A 17,792-nucleotide genomic window follows, 5' to 3' on the forward strand; every position below is an offset into this window, starting at 1 on the left:
AAGTACCAGCAGGAACCAGGCTCTGTGTCCTAATTTATTATGACTACATAGCCCACATTCCTCTGCCCACGCATCCGTGGAGTCCAGAGTCCAGAAAGCCTCCTGTTGCCCTGCCAGACCTTGGAGCTCCCCAAGAGCGACATGTGGCACAGGCTGATCAGCTCATGCAGAATGGCAGGGCTTCAGCTGCCCAAGTGTGTGCGTAGCCAGAGCACAGCATTCATGAAGCTGTCTGACTCCACCTCCACCTCTGATAGTGCGTGGGTGCTTTTGGGATACAGCAGGAGCCTGTAGAGATGAGTCAGCAACATTTGAGGTTGGAGGATCCTCCTGTGCTCACCTGCCCACCAGCTGCCAGGGCTTTCCTGCTGCACTCACCGAACAGGCACATTCCGGGTCTTGAGGGCACGGTAATACTCCATGCCCTGCTTGAAGGGCACACGCCGGTCCTCCTGGCCCAACATCAGTAACAGTGGTGTCTTCACCTGGGTGTTTGGAGAGGAGTGGGGAGCTGTGTTCAGCTGGGCCCTGGGTTCTGGATGGATGGGCAGCACACAGGGCAAGGAGGGGGCTGCATACCTGAGGGATGTATTTGATGGGCGATTTGTCCAGCATCTCAGCCCACACGCTGAGGTCTGGCAGGCAGTCACCGCTGAAAGGAAAGCCAGCCTCCACCACGCACCTGCAAGACACCGAGCTGATGCAGACCCAGGAATTCTAGGCCTGCAGGGCTCCATGAGAACATGAGGTAGAGGAGGGAAGGGCAGGGACCTGTGGTGTATGCCTACCAGTCAGGGATGTCAGTGGAGCCCAACATGGAGGCGATGTTGATCACAGGGTTCCGGGCCACGCAGGCCCTATAGGTCTCTGGGTACTGACCAATCAAGTGGCAGGAGATGAAGCCACCATGGGAACCACCCATAAGGGCCACATGGCTTGCGTCAAAGTGTTCCTCCTGGAGCACCTGTTCCACTGCAAACTGCAGGGTGGGGCAAAGCATGCTGCAGCCAGCTGCCCACTCAGCTGAATGGGGGCATCCCCCTGGCAGCCCATGTTTCAGCCTGTCCAGAAGCCCCAGCCCCTGCTACCTGGACATCCTTCACATCCTGGTGGCCCACATTGCCTGGGAGGGAGAGGATGCTGTCCTGGCCAAAGCCCGTGGAGCCACGATAGTTCACTGAGGGCGGGGAGGGACCAGACAGTGTAGTCAGGCAACATTCCCAGCCCCCTGGATACCCTTTTCACACATCTGTGAAGTAGGCCCTGGGGCCAGCTATACCACAGACTGTCAAGGGGAAGGGACCCAGAGATTTGAGGCTGCCACCAAGTGACCACAGTGCCCTTTCCCTGGAAGTCCCAAGTTAGTCCTTGTTATCACTATGCCACAGAACCAGAGGCTGGGCCCCGGCAGTTCCTGGTAGTGGTTACTAGGTCTGGGCTACAGAAAGACCTGGAGACTAGAGTGGCACCCATGGTGCTTGTACAAACCAGGTCCACCCCTCTCACTCCACCACAGTCCTAACAGAGCTGTGGGTCCCTGCTCACTCACCTAGTAGTACCGCAAAGCCCATCTTGCAAAGCATGGCTGGGAACAGCATCCAGGCAGTGACAAAGGATGAATGGGGCCCCCCTGCAGACAGGGAGCAGAGGGTGAAAGGGCCAGCTAGGAGGAGGGCTGGGAGGGCAAGGGCTCTTTAACGCCAGATGCCTACCGTGGGGCATAACCACCATGGGCACCTGGGTCTTATCTGGAGGGTTGCAGGGCTGCAGTAGGATTGCTTCAAAGTCAAGGCCAGCTGCAAGGAGAGGGCAGCAGTCAGCAGGGCCAGCCTAGGGGCTTCCCCAACCAAGGCCCCATCTGTAGCTGCAGGTCTGGGGCTGACCTCTGGGTCAGAGACCTGGCCAAGGTAGTCCACACCATGACACATGGACCCCAGAAGTCTCATGCTTCTTCTGCCCTCATCAAGGAGCCCCACCCTGCAGGGACAGCATTCAGGATGAGGTGTGGTCAATGAGACTTGTATGAGGCCTATTTTCTTTGGACCTGGGTCTTCCCACCACAGATGATTTGGCCTGGTGGAGCCCAGGTGATACCCAGAGCAGGCGCTCAGATGTCTAGATGCTACTTCCCATGCCTATCCACAAGAGGAACAGAAAACCTCTTAGAGGTCATCCCCAGAAACCCCACAATGCGAGACAGGAGGTAGCAAAGGTCACCGCAGAGGCTTTGTGCTGGGGAACCTGGAGAAGGCATCCCTCTGCCCCTGGCCCAGCTCACCATACTGCACATTCTCTTGCTCTGGGGGTGGCTGTAGCACCCGGATGCCCCAGTGGATATCAGGAATGGGCTCGGCCTCCTCCAGGGACACCCACAACACTGACTGCTCCTTCCCTGCAGAAGGCAGGAACCCAACTTTCTGCCAAGGGGAAGGAATATGTCACAGGTGGCCTGGCTGCCTCCCTGCCCTTCCCTTCTGCCCACAGTGAGAAATAGGCAGCTCTCACTATGCTGGGCCCTCCACCCACCTCCAGAGGGTATAGCATGGCTTCGTGTTGTGGGATGGTATATACCAAGGTATTCACACTCATACAATCACACACAGGCACACCCTTCCCTCCTCAGCTTTTAGGCTCTGTTGTCTCCTTAGATCTGTAATACCAGGACTGGGCACTTCCCCAGGCACCTTGTTCTGTACAGAGCAGATTCTAGCCTAGTAGTTCGTCCCTGTGAGTGCCAAACTCTCATGGACCATGCCAAGCTGGGCCTGTGTCTTGGCCCATCTGTATGCTGACCAGCCATGGTCAGACTCGGGGGCCAATTCCCTGACCTGGTGAGCTCTGCCTGCCCAGACCCCCTGCCTCCATGGCCTGGGACCCACTGACACTCACCAGGGTTGGAGGTAGGCTGGGTGTGGAAAACTGTGCCACCATGAGGTCCCGGTCAATTGTGAGCAGCTTCCAGCTCCCACCTGACCCTCCTGGAAAAGGCAGATGCCACTAAGTGCTTAGCAGGAGCCATCACCTTTCTTACCTGCTTCTCTTTAACAGAGTCCCAGGCTGGAGACTCTATGGAAAGGTGCCCAAGAAGGTGCCCAACTGCACATGGCCCTGGATGAGCCTCCTGCTCTCAGTCCCTTGTTCATCTGACAGACACTGGCTGGGCTGGGAACTGCCAGACCTTGAGACACATCAGACCATGCAGACACATCTGCCTGTCCCTTGGTGGCTGCTGTGTGCAGGGTGGCAGCTGGGACCAGGGAGTGTGCTGATTTGGGGCAGTGGTGTCCAAGCAGATTCTGGAGCACTTGTACAATGAGATGTAGCTTTGGAATAATATTTTGGTAGCTTTGTGGAGGAGCGGGTACAGTCAGGTCAGGTGGAGGACTCAAAACACATTTCAAGGGCAGAATCACCAGGCCTAAGTATGGGGAAGATGCGGGAGTCAACACTGGGCTTTTCCTGGGCCTTGAGGTGGCAGAGCTGCCTCTGCCTGAGACAGGCACCCAAGGTTTGCAGAGGGAGAAAGATGACTCTGGCAGATCTTGATAAGAGAGAGTTTTGTGGGTTTTAGGAGCAGAGGTAGGGGCCATGCTGAGGCTGGGCCAGGACACATGGAGCAGAGTTAAGTGCTAAAGGGCAGTAGAGCAGGGAAGCTAGTCTGTTGGTTGGGTAAGGGTCTGCACGGACAGGGCCTTTGGGGACCTGTTAGTAAAGGCTGTGGAACAGTCAGTGGTGCTGAGTGGCTGAGAATGCCATCACTGCCCCACATGCTGTAGCTCCAGTCCCCCGCTGCCTGGCAGGCTTGCTCACCAGCCCTGTCCTTACCACCATCCCCAAAGCCTTGCTCACCAGCTGTGAGGGAGGTCACGGTGCCCACTTGGGTGTCCACAGCAAACAGGTCCTGAAGCAGGGGGGAGGCCACATGTGGGACCACATCCAAGAGTACTCCCTCTACCTATGGGTCCCTCCCCTACCTCCTCTCTACCGTCTTGGAGAGCCCTGGCCAGACCAAGGCTGTGGACAGCTATGGTGATGGTTACTCAGTGCAGTGGGGAGTAGCATGAGGGCTTGGGTTCAAATCCCAGCACCATCACAACTTGCTGGGTGACCCTGGGCAAGGTAAGGAATGGCTTTGAGGCCCTTTGAGTTGGTACGAGCACCAAATATCACACCCAAAAGGAGCCTGGCACACTGTGGGTGCCTTTACTCTATCCCTGGGGGAAGGGCTCGGTCCTGTCCCCATCAGCTGCCATTACAGAGTGTTCAGGGATCCACCCTATGGCAGTCCCCTTGACCCCCAGCTAGAAATGCCTGGGAGGGGTTGCATCTCTGCCTCAGATGAAAAGGCCTGAGTTCTGCTGTGGTGCACCAGGGCAGCCAGTCCCCTCCAGGAGAAATGAGTCCAGGATGGGCAGGCAGGGTTTTAAGGGGCTGATGAGACTTTGTGGCTGGGCATTTCACCCAGGGGCATGCACGTGCTATGTCTCAGAGGCACAGGGCTCCTGGGGGTTGACCACAGGGGCTGCCCCTCAACACAATCAGTGTCCCTCACCTGCCGGCTGCGCTGAGCCGAGTCAAAGACCACTCTCTGGCTGTCAGCTGACCAGCATCCCAGAGGCAGAAGGCTGCAGTAGATCCCAGAGAAGTTCTCTGTAAAGACAGGAGGGCTGGGGCTGCATCCAGCAGTGGAGGTAGGGAGGGTCAAGTCTACAAGGCAGGCTAGGGTACTGGGGAATTCACCCAGGGCCCTGCTCAGGCACCAGTCGGGCCCCTGCAGCTTGTGGCACACATGGGGGCACCCTAGGCGATGAGGAACTGCCTGAGTGGTGGCTGAGGGGCAGAGGCCTCTGGGGACCCAGAGAGGCAGAGCTCAAGAGCTCCAGAGAGAAACCATGGGTGCTCAGAGGAAAAGCACTTGCTCTCCTGAGTTGCTCCAGTTGAGCCCAGGTAGCTACCAGGTGCTTTAACCAAGATATCATTTGTCTGTCTTATCTCCACTGTGGTGCTTAGCACAGTGCCTGGCACAGGGGGCTCAGTAAATCCTACCCTTTAATATCATCACTCACTTAATGCTCACTATAATCCTATGAGGCAGGCAGACACAATCACCCCTCCATGAAGAAATGGGAGCTCAGGGAGGCCAGGACCCTGTCTGACGACATAGCTAATTTAGGGCAGAGCTGGGATTCATACTACGTTCCCACCACTGCATCCCTGCAACCCAAAGAGAAGACGAAGAGGCTATCCCTCATCCACTGAACTCCTGGAACTGGCCGGGTGGCCTGAGAAAACAAGAGACTCATCCTTGAGATGTTCCAGGAGAATCCAAGCAGAGCTATGAACACTCAAGACAGGAGTCTCTCAGCCAAGAGGCACCCTCCTGAAGACCCAGTTGACTTCAGAGCTGGACAAAGGTTGCTGCAGTTAGGAATGGCGGACAGGATAATATCATGCCCTTGGGTCCAGAGCCTCTCAAGTGTGACATTCCAACCTAGTGCACTTCCTGAGACCCACTCGAAGGAATCATGGTTTTGGTTTGAACCAGCCATTGGAAAAATAAGAAAAATCTAATTATGACCTGCAGCACAGGAAATAACACATCATCAGCTTGGGCCACTCTGATCTCAGCTTGGTCCTACATCCTTGCTATCAAATTGTTCCCTATGGTGACAGCCCCACTCCCTGAGGATGCTGGGCACAGGGCTGGCCCAGCAGGGAGGGAGGGCCCTCAGAAGGAACCTAGGAAAGAAGAACGGGGCGGGATGCAACAGATGGCAGGAAAGCAGAGCTACAGGCCCCACTGCACCCACCCAGCCAGGTATGCCTTACCTCCCAGCTGCCGAGGCACAACGTCTACCACCACTGAGGTAACCTTGGTATACCAGTCATACTGCAAGAGAACACAATGGTCAGGCCGAGTAGGGGACAGGCAGTTCCCTTAGGGCACAGTGCCCCGTGCCTATCCCCTTTTGCCTCAGGTAGCCCCAGGAGAGGAGGGAACTGGAATGAGCCTGATGTATCTCTTTTCTGGTGACCTGGACCAGATGCCCAAGGGGCCTCAGATAGGCACGTCCCTCTGACTTTTACCAGGGGCTCAGAGCTCTTCCTGGGGAAGGTCTGGGATTATGTAACTCCCCACTATATCCCAGCCCCTTGCAGAGCCTGGCTACATGCAGTTGAGAGCCAAGGGGAGGAGCATTCTTGCAGATGAGCATTCTCTCAAGGTGGCATGCCCCAACAGTGCAAAGCTCTCCATGGCAGCACTCTCAACCTCTAGGCCCTGCCTTGAGAGGACAGGCAGAACTCACACTGCTGCTGCACTGAGGACAGAAGGACACCCTCTGAGGGCCCATGGGGAGATGATGCTGGCCCTTCAGCTCTCATCCACCATCCCATCTTCTTGCTGACCATCCTCCCATCCCCGCCACCTCCAGCTCACCAGGCACAGCTGGCTGCACTGATGATGGGGGATCAGAGATGGGTACTGCAGGTAGACAATGCGACATTGGTCTGGGCTCAGCCGGGGAGAAGAGACAGCCAGGGAATCATCTGAGAGGAGCTCTGCGCCAGATGGAAACAAGAGCATCACGCAGGCTGGCAGGGCCAACATGTGTCAGCAAAGCACAGGTGGGCATCAGCCACTTACCACACTTCCCCCCGATGAGGTCCACATAGTACAGGGCTGACCTGGAACCGCGAGACAGACATTCAGTCTCAAGGCCAGTTGGGCTGCAAGGTCCCTTGCCTTGTCCCACTCCCTCACCTGCGATTGGTGCAAAAGCGGATGCCCAACCGGAAGGGCTCATGCCACCAGCCCACAAACACCACACCAGCATCTCCAGGGGCCCAGAATGCCTGCAAACAAGATCACAGGGCAGAAGTGAGCAAGGAGTGGTAGCTCAAGAAGGGCCCCAGACTCCAGGAGGGACATAGGCTGCTGCTGCTGACCTGTCCAGGGGACACATTCTCAGGGACCCCCTCAAGCACAGAGATGTTGCCACTCTCGACATCCAGCACGCAGAGCACAGGGATGCTTTTGGAAACCATGTTTTCTCCCCAGTCTTCGTAAAATACAAACTGATCCCCCTGAGAACACAAGATACTCAATGCACAGCCTGTCTATAGGACCCGCTCTGCTTCCTAGAAGCTAGTGCCTCCCCAGGTCTGACAAGCACAGTATGGGAAGGGAGCACACTGAGCCCCAGGGCTGCCCTGCTGGGCCTTCGTGGATTGACCACGAGCACCTTGATGGCTTGGTCTGGCTTCTTCAGCCTGGCTATCTCATCATCGCTGGCACTGACGTCCAAGGCTTTGGTCTGAAAGAAGGACTCGGCCTTGGGGCGCTTCCTCTCTGCCACATACAACAAGTGTGTCTCCGAGTGCGACCAGGACAGGCAGCCAAAACAGTCTGGGTGCAGGGAGGGCCAATCAGAGGGGGGGCGCCCAGGGCTACGGCTACCCGTCCTGTCCACCCTGCCTGCTCACCAGCCAGATGCCTCACCATCCTCATAAACAGGCCCATGTTTCTCCAGTGCTGATAGGTTGAAGCTCTTGAGCTTCCGGTTCTTCTCCCAGACCTGAGGACATCTGGGCATTAGGCTGTTTGCCCGCTAACAGAGCCTTATCTGTGGGGCAGAGCCTCTCTCTAGTCACCCACTACCTGGTCCCATGTAGACTCACCTCCAGGAACTGCTTCTCTTCCCCAGGGCCCGTGCCTCCAGCCTTGCGCAGCACAGCTTTCATGCTGCCTGAAGGAGACTCTCTGCTCAGCAGTCTGTGGACATGGGGTAGCACAGGTCAGGAGTATCTTGCAATAACCCCTTCCTGCTCCCTTACTGGGCACCACCTCTTAGGAGAGATTCTTGAGGCTCTGGCCCCACACCAGCTTCTGAAGCACCTCTAGCCCCACCTTGCCTTTCCTCCCTGAGGCAGAGACTCTACTCTCCCCAGCTCCCCAGGCCACCACAGGCTCTAGTCCAGGTGAGTTTGGAGCAAGCCTCCAGTGCTTATCAGGCCATGTCACCAGAAACTGAATGATCTCCCAAGGGGGCAAGAATCTGGCTCCTGGCCTCCCTTCTAGGCACATGGTGGGCATTCACAAAAGACTTGCATTGCAGACGGCTGTGGCCTTGCTCACAAGATTCCTCCCTCAAACTTACTCCCCCCGGGTCTCCACACTGTTGCCTGCAGGTCCGGCAAACACCACTGAGTCCCCGTCATGGAACACCAGGTATTGGCGGCAGAATCGAATGTTCTCCATGCGTTCCAGGTCCCTCTGGGTCCACTCTGTGAGGGGAGGCATGAGGCTGCTCACCTTGTCTTGGCTACTCCTGGCTACTGCCCCCGGCCCGGCCCCACCTGACCCAGGAAGGCCTAGATCTTCCCCAGTCTCTCAATCCGTCTCCAGACACTGACACCCTGGCTGCGGGCTGGACAACACTTGTCCACAACCCTAGTCCAGGCCTCCAGAGCCTGGGCTGACAGCCTCTTTGAGAGAACCCTCTAGTAACCCCAGCACCCACCCTGGAATCTTGAGGGCAGCCTGGCATGTGTATGGGATGGAGTGTTGGTGGAGAGCCCTACAAGGTCCACGTCCTGAGCCCAGGTTTGAATTCTACCCCTACACTGTCATCTCGTGCACTCATGGGCACCATCCGATAACGCCCCGCACGCCCCCGCCTCCCCACACACCTGTGTGCAGGGACCTATGGGAGTGTATCCTCCAAGTCCAGGCCGGCTCCCCATACACCCTTACACACTGTCAAGCAACGAGCTCTCCACACCCCCTTCCTCCCCACCCCAGTGCGCGACCCCGTCGCCAGCCAGTTCCCCTTCGCACACACACCAGTGTGCACCGTCCGGTACTGGCCGCCGTACTGCGTGGTGACCTCCGGGCCCAGGCAGGCGGCGCTCAGCGCGGGCTGGCGGCTAAGGCCCCGATACAGAGCCGCCGCCTCCTCGGGCTCACTCAGCAGCACCTGCGCAGGGGACACACCAGGGTCAGGCCCGGCCCGGGCTGCGGGGACCACGGGGACCGCGGGCCGAGCCCTCACCTGACGTTCCATAGTCTCCTCTCTGCCTCCCGGGCGAGGCGGGGCGGGGTGTGCTCGCGCCCGGAAGTGAGTCTTCCGGGGGCGGAGCCTGGGACCGCCCCGGCTGTCTCCGCCCCTGCCCGGCGGCAATCTGGGACGCGGGGGCCTTCGGCGAATAGGCGAGAACCGTTGGCAAGGGGCGGGCCTTGACGGTGAGAGGACCCGGCCTGGGAGCGAGAAGTCCTGGGTGGGAGAGAGCAGGGGCGTCGAGAGGAGGAGCTGGCCTTCCAGGGGAGGACTAGTCAAGTGGGGGGCGGGGCCGTGGGCCGAGTCCCGGGCCTCTTACCGAGGGGCGAGGCGTTGGATCTCGGAGGAGAGAGGGCGGCCCTGTGGAAGCGGAACCCGGGAGCCGGGCTTCGGGGAGGGTAGAAGGGCCTACGAGAGAAGCGGGTGAGACGGGGCTGCGAGGCGGAAGCAGCGCGGTCGGACGGGCATAGCCAGAGCACCTGAAGGGCGAGGCCCGAGGGGAATGGGACCAATGAGTCTCTGAGGATGAAGGGCGAGGCGGGCGGGTCCAGAGTGGAGCCCCGCGAGGAATGAGGAGCCGGGAGCCCGTGAGGATGAGGGCGGGGAGGGGGGAGCCGGCCGCACTGTGGATCTCCCGCGGCTCTGGGGCTGACTGTAGGGTTCCTTCGGGTCCACTACGAGCCGACATTCACTAGACAGTGCCAGGCCCTGCCCTGGAGGGACTCCCAGGCAGACGAAGAAGAGAAGGGCCAGAGTCCGGGCGGAGGGTGCAAAGCAAAGCCCTGGGGTGCGGGGCAGAGGGGCGAGTGCCAACTCTCAGGGTGCTGCCTGGGCTTATCAGTCACCAGGCCTGCCGCAAGAGCTATCTATCCCCGCAGCCTTTACCCACCCTTCTCAGTGGCTCCTTGTTGGGGACCGTGAGCTGGTGGGTCCCTGCCTTCCTCCCCAGGCCTCAGCCTGAGCTCTTGGGTGTGGGGACCCTGGTGGGCTCAGACTCCACCCAGGTCCAGGGAGCTTCCTGTGGAAAGAACCTAGGCAGGCAGGCTTCCTGTGCACGTGGCACAGGATTGACTGGGCTAAGGTGCCAGCAGAGATCAGGAGAGGCTGGACAGTAAGGATGTCCCCTCCATATACCTGAGTCTGGCTGGTCTTCCACATTCAGGGCCCTGGCTCCCTGCTCCATGGTGTGCTTGTGATTGAGAGTCCACCTGTCTGGCCTGCAGCTTCCCCTTTCCCATCAGCCGCATCATTACTTACTCAAGATTACTAGTTAAGTTAAAAAAAAAAAGAGTACCGCCCGGCTGGGCGCGCTGGCTCACGCCTGTAATCCCAGCACTTTGGGAGGCCAAGGCGGGCGGATCACGAGGTCAGGAGATCGAAATCATCCTGGCTAACATAGTGAAACCCCGTCTCTACTAAAAATACAAAACATTAGCCGGGCGTGGTGGCAGGCGCCTGTAGTCCCAGCTCCTCGGGAGGCTGAGGCAGGAGAATGGCGTGAACCTGGGAGGCCGAGCCTGCAGTGAGCCGAGATCATGCCACTGCACTCCAGCCTGGGAGACAGAGTGAGGCTCTGTCTCAAAAAAAAAAAAAAGTTACGGCGGCTCTCGCCTATAATTCCATCACTTTGGGAGGCCAAGGTGGGTGGATCACCTGAGGCCAGGAGTTCAAGACCAGCCTGGCCAACACGGCGAAACCCTATCTCTACTAAAAATACAAAAATTAGTGGAGTGTGGTAGCACGCGCCTGTGATCCCAGCTACTTGGGAGGCTGAGGCAGGAGAATCTCTTGAACCTGGGAGGTGGAGGTTGCAGTGAGCCGAGATCGCGCCATTGCACTCTAGCCTGGGCAACAAGAGTGAAACTCCGTCTCAAGGAAAAAAAAAAAAAAAAGAGTCCCAACTTTCTGACACCACTGCATTTGTGAGTATGTACAGGACTGTATCAAGGCCAGAAACGAGTAGAACGAGTGGCCCCAGCCACCAATTTGGGTGGAAAGATTGGAAACTAGGCTGTTCATCAAGCATTGTTTATGATAGGAACACGGGGAACATAGCACCTGTTCCTCAGGTTGTGTGTGGTAGACTGGCTACGAACTCATGGTGTATCTCTCTGGAGGTTGAGCACTGGAAGACGAACATTTAAGTACCTGAAATAAACATGTGGAAATGAACAGAAAGCTAGAAAACAGGATCTGTTGCACCTTCTGGCTTCTGTTTAAAATGAAGACTGTAACAACAAACAGGAAAGAAGGACACACATCAAGATGTTAACTCTGGGGAGAGAGCCAGAGGTGGAGCTGGGATTCTTGTTTATCTGTGTTTTTAAAAAAAGAATCTAACAACTCTGGGTGACTTTGGTAAGGAGGTACTCCTGACCATCTGAGGAAGGCCTAAGTTCTGGCAGCCAGCAAGAGTTTGGGAGTTGGAAAATTCAGAGAAAGGCAGAGGTGTAGGGCTTGTTGGCAGCACCAGGGGGCAGCACTTGTTCACTGCCTCCGTGGAACCACAGGGACACACAGAAAGCTGTGTGTGCAGCCAACACACCTAAAGGCCATGGAGGTGCTGTCCCTTAACAGCCTGCGCACTGACTGCCTGCTCCAGGTCCAAGCTTGGGACCTCCCGTTGGGCACCTTTGTGGAGGGCCCATTGTCTTTGGATGGCTTGGTGTGGACTCAGCCCCGTGCTGTGCCAGCACTTCTGCAACTTTGTCCATCCTTTTTCCTTTAACCATGGACAGGATTGTCCTAAATTTGGGGATTTGCTCCTTCAGCTAAGCCTTCCCACTTGAGAAAGCATTCCAGAAACAGTCTGTAGATGGTTTATATCAAGTCCTTTTATTCTGATACCACAGAATTACCTTGTCACAATACAGGGGGAGGGACACTGAAGTACCACGAGTTCTCACAGAGCACAGGAGGACAGCACACAATTCACAAGGTCATGTGGAGGACTCGGGTCATTGCACTTACAACTGTAAACTTGTTTGTTTGACTTTGTACAGCACTCTTCCCCCCTCAAATAAAGAAGGAGAGAAGGAAAGAAAGGGAGAGAGGGAGGAGGAAGGGGAAAGCAAAAACAAGACATGAAAGCTAGAGAAAAAGGTATTGAGTGGCCACCACTCTCCAGGGTAGTGCATTTGGAGAGAAGGAGCTGATTTCACCCCAGAAGCTGAATGAGGCAGAAACATATACACACGCACACACACACACACAAAATCATGTGCATACACACACAGTATCTCACAACTTCCATGGCTCTCCAGTGCCACCCCAGTGCACATGGCAGCAGGGCTGCTGGCACCCAGGGAGACAGAGATGGCATCTCCGAGGAGTTTCAGTTGATTAGGCCTGTCCCTCTGACCCTGTTGGAGTCCATGATGACAAGTATTTACAGCATGGGGGTGGGTAACAGGAGAGGGGAGGGGCCAACAGGGCCAGACCATGCTGTCATGGCAAAGGACCTGCCTGGGAAACTCCCTACAGGCTCCAGAAGACAAGGCATAGTTGCCACCACTGCTGTTCTTTCACTGTGGGCCCTGAGGCCACATGCTCTGCCCAAGGACTAAAAGGATGATGGTAGGGGGAGATCTGTCACTGTGAAGTGAGTGCACTGGGCCCTGAAGTGGGCAGAGAGGAGGAAATGCCCTTGCTCATGATGCTGGGGAGAGGGGTATGGAGAAGGCCTGGGCTGCATGCTAGAGACTCCTTGCCCATTTGGAGATGTGTCTGTTGCTCTCTACTTTCCAAGGCACCGAATGCTGGTCCCTCAGCTTCTGGCTGCATTGTCCCCAGAGTCACAACTGCATCCATGCAAGGGCCAGGAAGGACAGTCCATGGACCAGAGGCCTGCTCCAGCCACCTTCACAGAGGGGCGATAATGTATCCTGTGGGTGCAGTGAGGGATGAGGAGTGGCAGATGTCAGAATTTCAAACTCAGAGGGCTTTGCCAGAAAGGAAATTTGCTGAAAAGTCAGTACTTTAGAGCGTGAGACTGGGCCTGCTGGAGGCTGACCTCCTAACGTTTCCCTGCCTGTTCCCTGCTTCTTGTCCCATCCCCTGGCCTGTAGTGGAAAGGACTATTGCCTTGGTCTCCAAGGCACATCCCCACACAGACCTGGTCCTGGGTGGCCAGAGGTGTTAAGATGGTGGCTTCCCTCAGCCCTTGCTCAGATGGCTGCATTCAGCCCATACCTGATCTCTGGGATGAGGCAGGTATTCCATGGGTTGGGTGAGGTCAAGTTCCAGAAAGGCAAGGTTGTTAAGTCCAACACAAAGGTTGGCAGCTTCCTATCCCATCCATAGCTACCAGAGGTGAGCGAGGAGCCCTCTCTGAAGGGATGTGTAGACCTTATAGAAAAGCATGAGAAATGTGGACCCCTGAGAAATGCATCGTGCAAACCAGAGCACTCTGGATGAAGGTCAGGCCTTGAAGGGCCAGGCAGCTACTGCCTGCCGCACTCCTGGCTCAGTGGTAAAAAAAAAAAAGCTGATGAGCAGCGGGATGCTTGGGCTTTGGAGAAGGGGGTGGGCAGGGAGCATAGGTCCTGGGGACAGATGCAGAGAGGGTCACACAGGACCTTCTGTAAGATTTGCTATTGAGAAACTTCACAAGAAACTTAGCTTGAAGCCATTGTTTATACGAACAGTTCCAGATGACCATTGTCAACTGTTCTCACCACAAGTGCCAAAGGCCCAGCTCTTCCTGAGCATCCATTGACCCCCTAGCTCCAGCCCAGATCTCCTGCCTTACAGTCCTTTGAGCCTCCTAGCCACAGAGGAGAGGCATGAAACAGGTGTAGTCTGGAGCTGGGGTCCCTCAGGCACAGCCTGGCTCTACTCTTGCCTCTGCCTCTCTGGCCATGGATGCCACCCAGCTCTGCCCTTGTGTAGTGCCCTCTGGGAAAGGGCTGTCAGGTGCCTCTGGCTCAGGGTTGGGGTAGGAAGGGAAAAATGACAGACAGACAGAAATCCTACAGCAAACCTTCAGAATGTCCATACACACACATCCTGTGCAGGCTCCTACCATTGAGTCTGCTCTGGGGACTCCTTTTTACCTGCTATCCTGGATAGAGAAAACTGCAGGGTATGTGGGGGCCTTGTACTGCCTGCCCTGCAGCCTGGCACGCTCAGGCAACAATTCTGGCAGGTCCTCACTAGCTTGTGTAGAAGTCAACTAGAAGTACTCCTGAAGGAGAGGTTCTGAGGCAAAAAGAACTCCAAGCAAGAGGGTCGAGCATTTAAAATGGATGAAATCGTGCAAAGAGGCTGCGAGCTGTGCATGCTCCACTGCGGGACAGGCGGTGACTCACCTGGCAGCAGCGAGTCCTGCCACAGGTCAAACATGCCACAGACTGAGAATTTCACACACACAATGGGAGCAGGGGTGGGGTGGGGGGGTGGGGGTGATATGAGCATATCTATCCAGTTTCTCAATTGCGTGTTTGCAATTAACTCCTTATACATAACATGGAATTTATTAAATATTAACAGTTGTCATTGAGGGTTTATATTTCATTGCATAGAACGTTAGAGATGAGACTTGTGGCTGTGCCCCAGATGAAAGGAGGCCCCCAAGGGAAGGGCCTTGGGGAGGAATGCTGCCCAGTCCACCAGATGGATAGACAGTGCCACATTCCCCCGTACAGGGCTCTGGGCCTTTCCCTTGGCTGGCAGAAGTCCTGGCCCCTCTGCTCTGAGTACACCCACTGGTGATGGCTTAAGAAGGACTGGAATTGCACAGTAAACAGAGGCAGGCTGGGGGGCCTCCCTGGACCTCGCCCTGGGGTTGTGCTCTTGGTGGCCTGCTGCCCCCTATTGCTTCTAAGTCAACATTCTCCCTGTGCTGAGCAGGGACAGAGCAGAGAGGAAACCGAACCATCAGTCACAAGGTGGTGTTGGAGGAGGAGAGGCAAGGGAGTGAGCCAAGAGAAGAGAGAAAGGGGAAGAGAGAAACAAAAGAAAAATGTTTATGAGGTATACACGTAAATCAAACTGGAATGATTAAGGCTGTTCTTGAAATCAAAAGAAATCCCCAGGTGTACGGACGAGGAGCCGGCTGGTTGAGACAATGGTGGTGCCGCTGGGATGCTCACGATGGCTAGGGGGATGGCTTTGAAATGGTGGCAGTGTGCTAGCACGCTGCCACCCACGGGCTGGGAGAAGCCTCAGCCGGCGCCCATGCTGCTTTTCGGTGCTATGGCCTCTTATTTCAGCGATGAGACAGTGTTAGGTCCTAATGTTTGTAAAGTTCTCCCAACCCCATGCTGGCCACATGGAGGTCTGCTCTGATGTCACCCAGAGGGCAGGTGACAGGGGCAGGGCCCTGTGCCACAGAGGGATCCGGGCCAGCTGGAATGTGAAGGAAACGGAGCCGGGGGCCCCCAGCCCTCAGTCAAAGCCCCGCTCCAAGGCTGTGGAAAAACTTCTGGCATCTCGGAGGGAGGGCAGCGTGTGCCCAAACTCTGTGTATAACGCATTGGAAGCCTGGCCAGCCAGGCCGCAAAAAGGCGGCTGTGGGAAGTACGGCAAGACACCGTGGTGGCAGGGTTTCTGGAGAGGGTCCTCCCTCCCAACGAGAGCTGTGCCTTGAAGGTGGTGCCCTGCAGAGAGCAGCATCTCTGGAAAGACACTTAAAGGTCCCCTGGCCAATGGTCCAACTTGTCCAGCAGATGCTTCACCCAGGCAGCTGCTGTGAGAAAACATCACGTCCTCAACTGAGGCCTGCCTGCCACGTCCCACCTGGTGAGTCTTTGGGCCAAGGGTGTGCCAGATTGTAGATGCTTGAAAGAGAAAAGGAGGGAGGGAGGAAGGAAAGAAGAAAAGAAAGGATTCTGTCAAGAACTGTAGATAGCTGCTTCTCACCCTCACATTTCTCTCAGCCATCTGCCTGTGCCAGTGGCCACCTCCTCACCCATGAGGTGCCATGCCACTCAGGCTTGGGGAAATGGGTGCTTGGGCAGGTTGGAGGTCACAGAGAGGACACCATGAAAGAAGAATCAGGTCAGCCAGGAAGGGACACTTCTTTTAATGTAACAAAAGTTCCTTTTTTTTTTTTGGCTTAAGAGTGATGGAGATGGGATTTGGTTTGAAATGCAAACCTCTCCAAGCCCATCTCTGAAATTGCCATAAAGAACTTCAGGAGAGGGATACTCACGGCAGCACTGTCCACTTGACCCAATCATTAGCCGAATGCTAGAATTCGAGGGAGATTTCTTTAACTATAAAGTGAGTGGTCTCAGTGGCCCACCCACACCATGTGGCAGGACGCAGAACAAAGCTGTGTCTGTGCTTCCTTTCCCTGTTCAGGAACCATACCCTGGCCCCAAACCCAAGGTAGGTACTGCCATGAATCCAGGCCATGGGCTGTCCCTCCTTCCCCTCCTCTTAGCACCACTTGTGATTTCACATCTGTTCCAGGGCAACTCCAAGGAAACATCGGCTGAGCGGAAAGCTGCAGGAAGCCCGCTGTGGGAGGGTGAAGGCAGGAAGAACGCTGAGGGCTGCATTATGGCTACTGTAATTAGAATAAATTCCAGGCTCCTTACTTGGCCTGTACAACCCACCCCAGCTGGCTGCCACCCCCTTGCACCTCTCCACTGCACTGTGGCCCTGGCTGTGCTGGCCTTTTCCCTGTCCCTGGTGCCCCCCATCCCATCCCAGCATCCGATCATCCATCGGTGCTGTTCCCTCCCCTTTTTTCATCCCACAGCAGCCGTCCTCCTCCCTCAAGCTCCCCTCACGTATCTTCACATATCTGCACTTTGACTAGAGCAGACCCCACTGCTTCCATAGCTCTGCCTTGCTGGCTTTATAACACTTATCCCTTTCAGAAAGTAGCTTTTTAATTGAATTTTATTTTTAAACTTATTTATTCTCTATCTTCTTTAATGGATTGTCAGCTTCAGAGGGCAGGGACTTGGTTTTGTTCTCTGCCATATCCCCAGAGCCTGGAAGAGTACCTGGCACATACCTGGGGCTTCACAAACATTTGTTGAATAAATGGATGGAAGCCTGGGCCTTTCCAGAGCCCCACTGCTTTTCCAGAGAGAGGTAACCTGTGAGGTATCACACCTAGCTCCTTCCCTCCCACAACCAGTGCTGGTCTGGGCTCAGCATCTGCCGGCCCCAGGGCTCCCTTGAAGTGACCTGCTCACTGACGGCCAGGCCTCGCCATGGATAACACATATATGCCTATGCACTGTGAGAAGCATCCTGAAGGGGCAAGGAAGGAGAAGAGGAGGGCCCGAGGGCTATGGGATGGTGGTCAGTGGTCCTGGCTGTGCACAGAGCTGTACCAACAACCAGGCGATTCTCCTCCCACCCAGGATGATGCACTTCCTCCTCCTCCCACAGAGGCAGGGTCAAGGCCAGGGCCAGGGCAGGCTCCAGGAAGTGGTGTCCCATCCTGCCTTGGCCACTGCAGCCCAGACAGGGCCAGGGCTCCCATCCTGAGGCCCTTCTGCCCTCTCCCTGAGCTGACTTAGTCTGGGGCTGAGACTCCCTTTCCTCTATGTCCCTTCCTGTCTGCCTCTCTACTCCTTCCACTCTTCTATCCTGTGGGCCACAAGCTCAGCCTGTGAAGCCAGGAGTGTTTTGACTTCATTCTCAGAGCTGCAGATGCAGCTCTGCAGGGTTTGGGGACTCTAATCTCTTCCAAGTGGCTGGAGCAAAGGCACCAGCAGCAGACATCAGGGAAGAAGCATGTTCCCCTACAGGTGCCACAGACCACCATGT

General features: G+C 56.1%; 2 protein-coding genes and 1 long non-coding RNA gene across 5 annotated transcripts in view; 1 reads left to right on the top strand and 2 right to left on the bottom strand.

Annotated features, from left to right (window-relative positions):
• Positions 1–20: 20 nt before the first annotated feature.
• APEH (acylaminoacyl-peptide hydrolase) lies at positions 21–9,633 on the bottom strand. Of its 3 annotated transcripts, XM_023231442.3 has the most exons (22): positions 9,054–9,254; positions 8,846–8,978; positions 8,160–8,286; positions 7,681–7,774; positions 7,502–7,577; positions 7,245–7,408; positions 6,949–7,086; positions 6,764–6,855; positions 6,647–6,687; positions 6,440–6,561; positions 5,830–5,890; positions 4,553–4,650; positions 3,850–3,901; positions 2,890–2,978; positions 2,279–2,417; positions 1,713–1,796; positions 1,550–1,630; positions 1,089–1,177; positions 789–979; positions 580–682; positions 379–485; positions 21–288 (listed from the first exon to the last, which is right to left on the bottom strand). In XM_023231442.3, the coding sequence occupies exons 1-22, from the start codon at positions 9,063–9,065 to the stop codon at positions 183–185; spliced, it is 2,199 nt and encodes a 732-aa protein (XP_023087210.1). In that variant the 5' UTR covers positions 9,066–9,254; the 3' UTR covers positions 21–182. The 3 variants fall into 3 exon arrangements, with proteins under 3 accessions (XP_023087210.1, XP_023087211.1, XP_023087213.1); XM_023231443.3 differs by lacking the exon at positions 1,713–1,796 and having other exon boundaries at positions 9,054–9,633; XM_023231445.3 differs by lacking the exons at positions 6,949–7,086; positions 7,245–7,408; positions 7,502–7,577 and having other exon boundaries at positions 9,054–9,633.
• LOC113219891 lies at positions 8,539–17,460 on the top strand. The gene is made up of 3 exons (XR_003306867.2): positions 8,539–9,244; positions 15,728–15,800; positions 16,476–17,460. It is a non-coding gene; the product is annotated as an uncharacterized LOC113219891 (long non-coding RNA).
• The window catches only part of BSN (bassoon presynaptic cytomatrix protein), a 110,126-nt gene continuing 108,438 nt past the window's right edge, over positions 16,105–17,792 (bottom strand). The window contains exon 13 of the mRNA XM_026447984.1: positions 16,105–16,572. The gene's annotated coding sequence lies outside the window, so the exon portion shown is untranslated. The remainder of the gene's footprint in view (positions 16,573–17,792) is intronic.

Source organism: Piliocolobus tephrosceles, chromosome 2 (genome assembly GCF_002776525.5).
Source record: "Piliocolobus tephrosceles isolate RC106 chromosome 2, ASM277652v3, whole genome shotgun sequence".
Lineage (NCBI taxonomy): Eukaryota > Metazoa > Chordata > Mammalia > Primates > Cercopithecidae > Piliocolobus > Piliocolobus tephrosceles.

What these genes read in the sequence shown, in the direction of transcription:
- APEH (XM_023231442.3), bottom strand. An exon ending in CCTCATCGGGGGGAAGTGTG is followed by an intron (nt 6,562 to 6,646) that starts GTAAGTGGCTGA and finishes CATCTGGCGCAG; the next exon opens with AGCTCCTCTCAGATGATTCC. An exon ending in CATGGTGGTTATGCCCCACG is followed by an intron (nt 1,631 to 1,712) that starts GTAGGCATCTGG and finishes CCCTGTCTGCAG; the next exon opens with GGGGGCCCCATTCATCCTTT.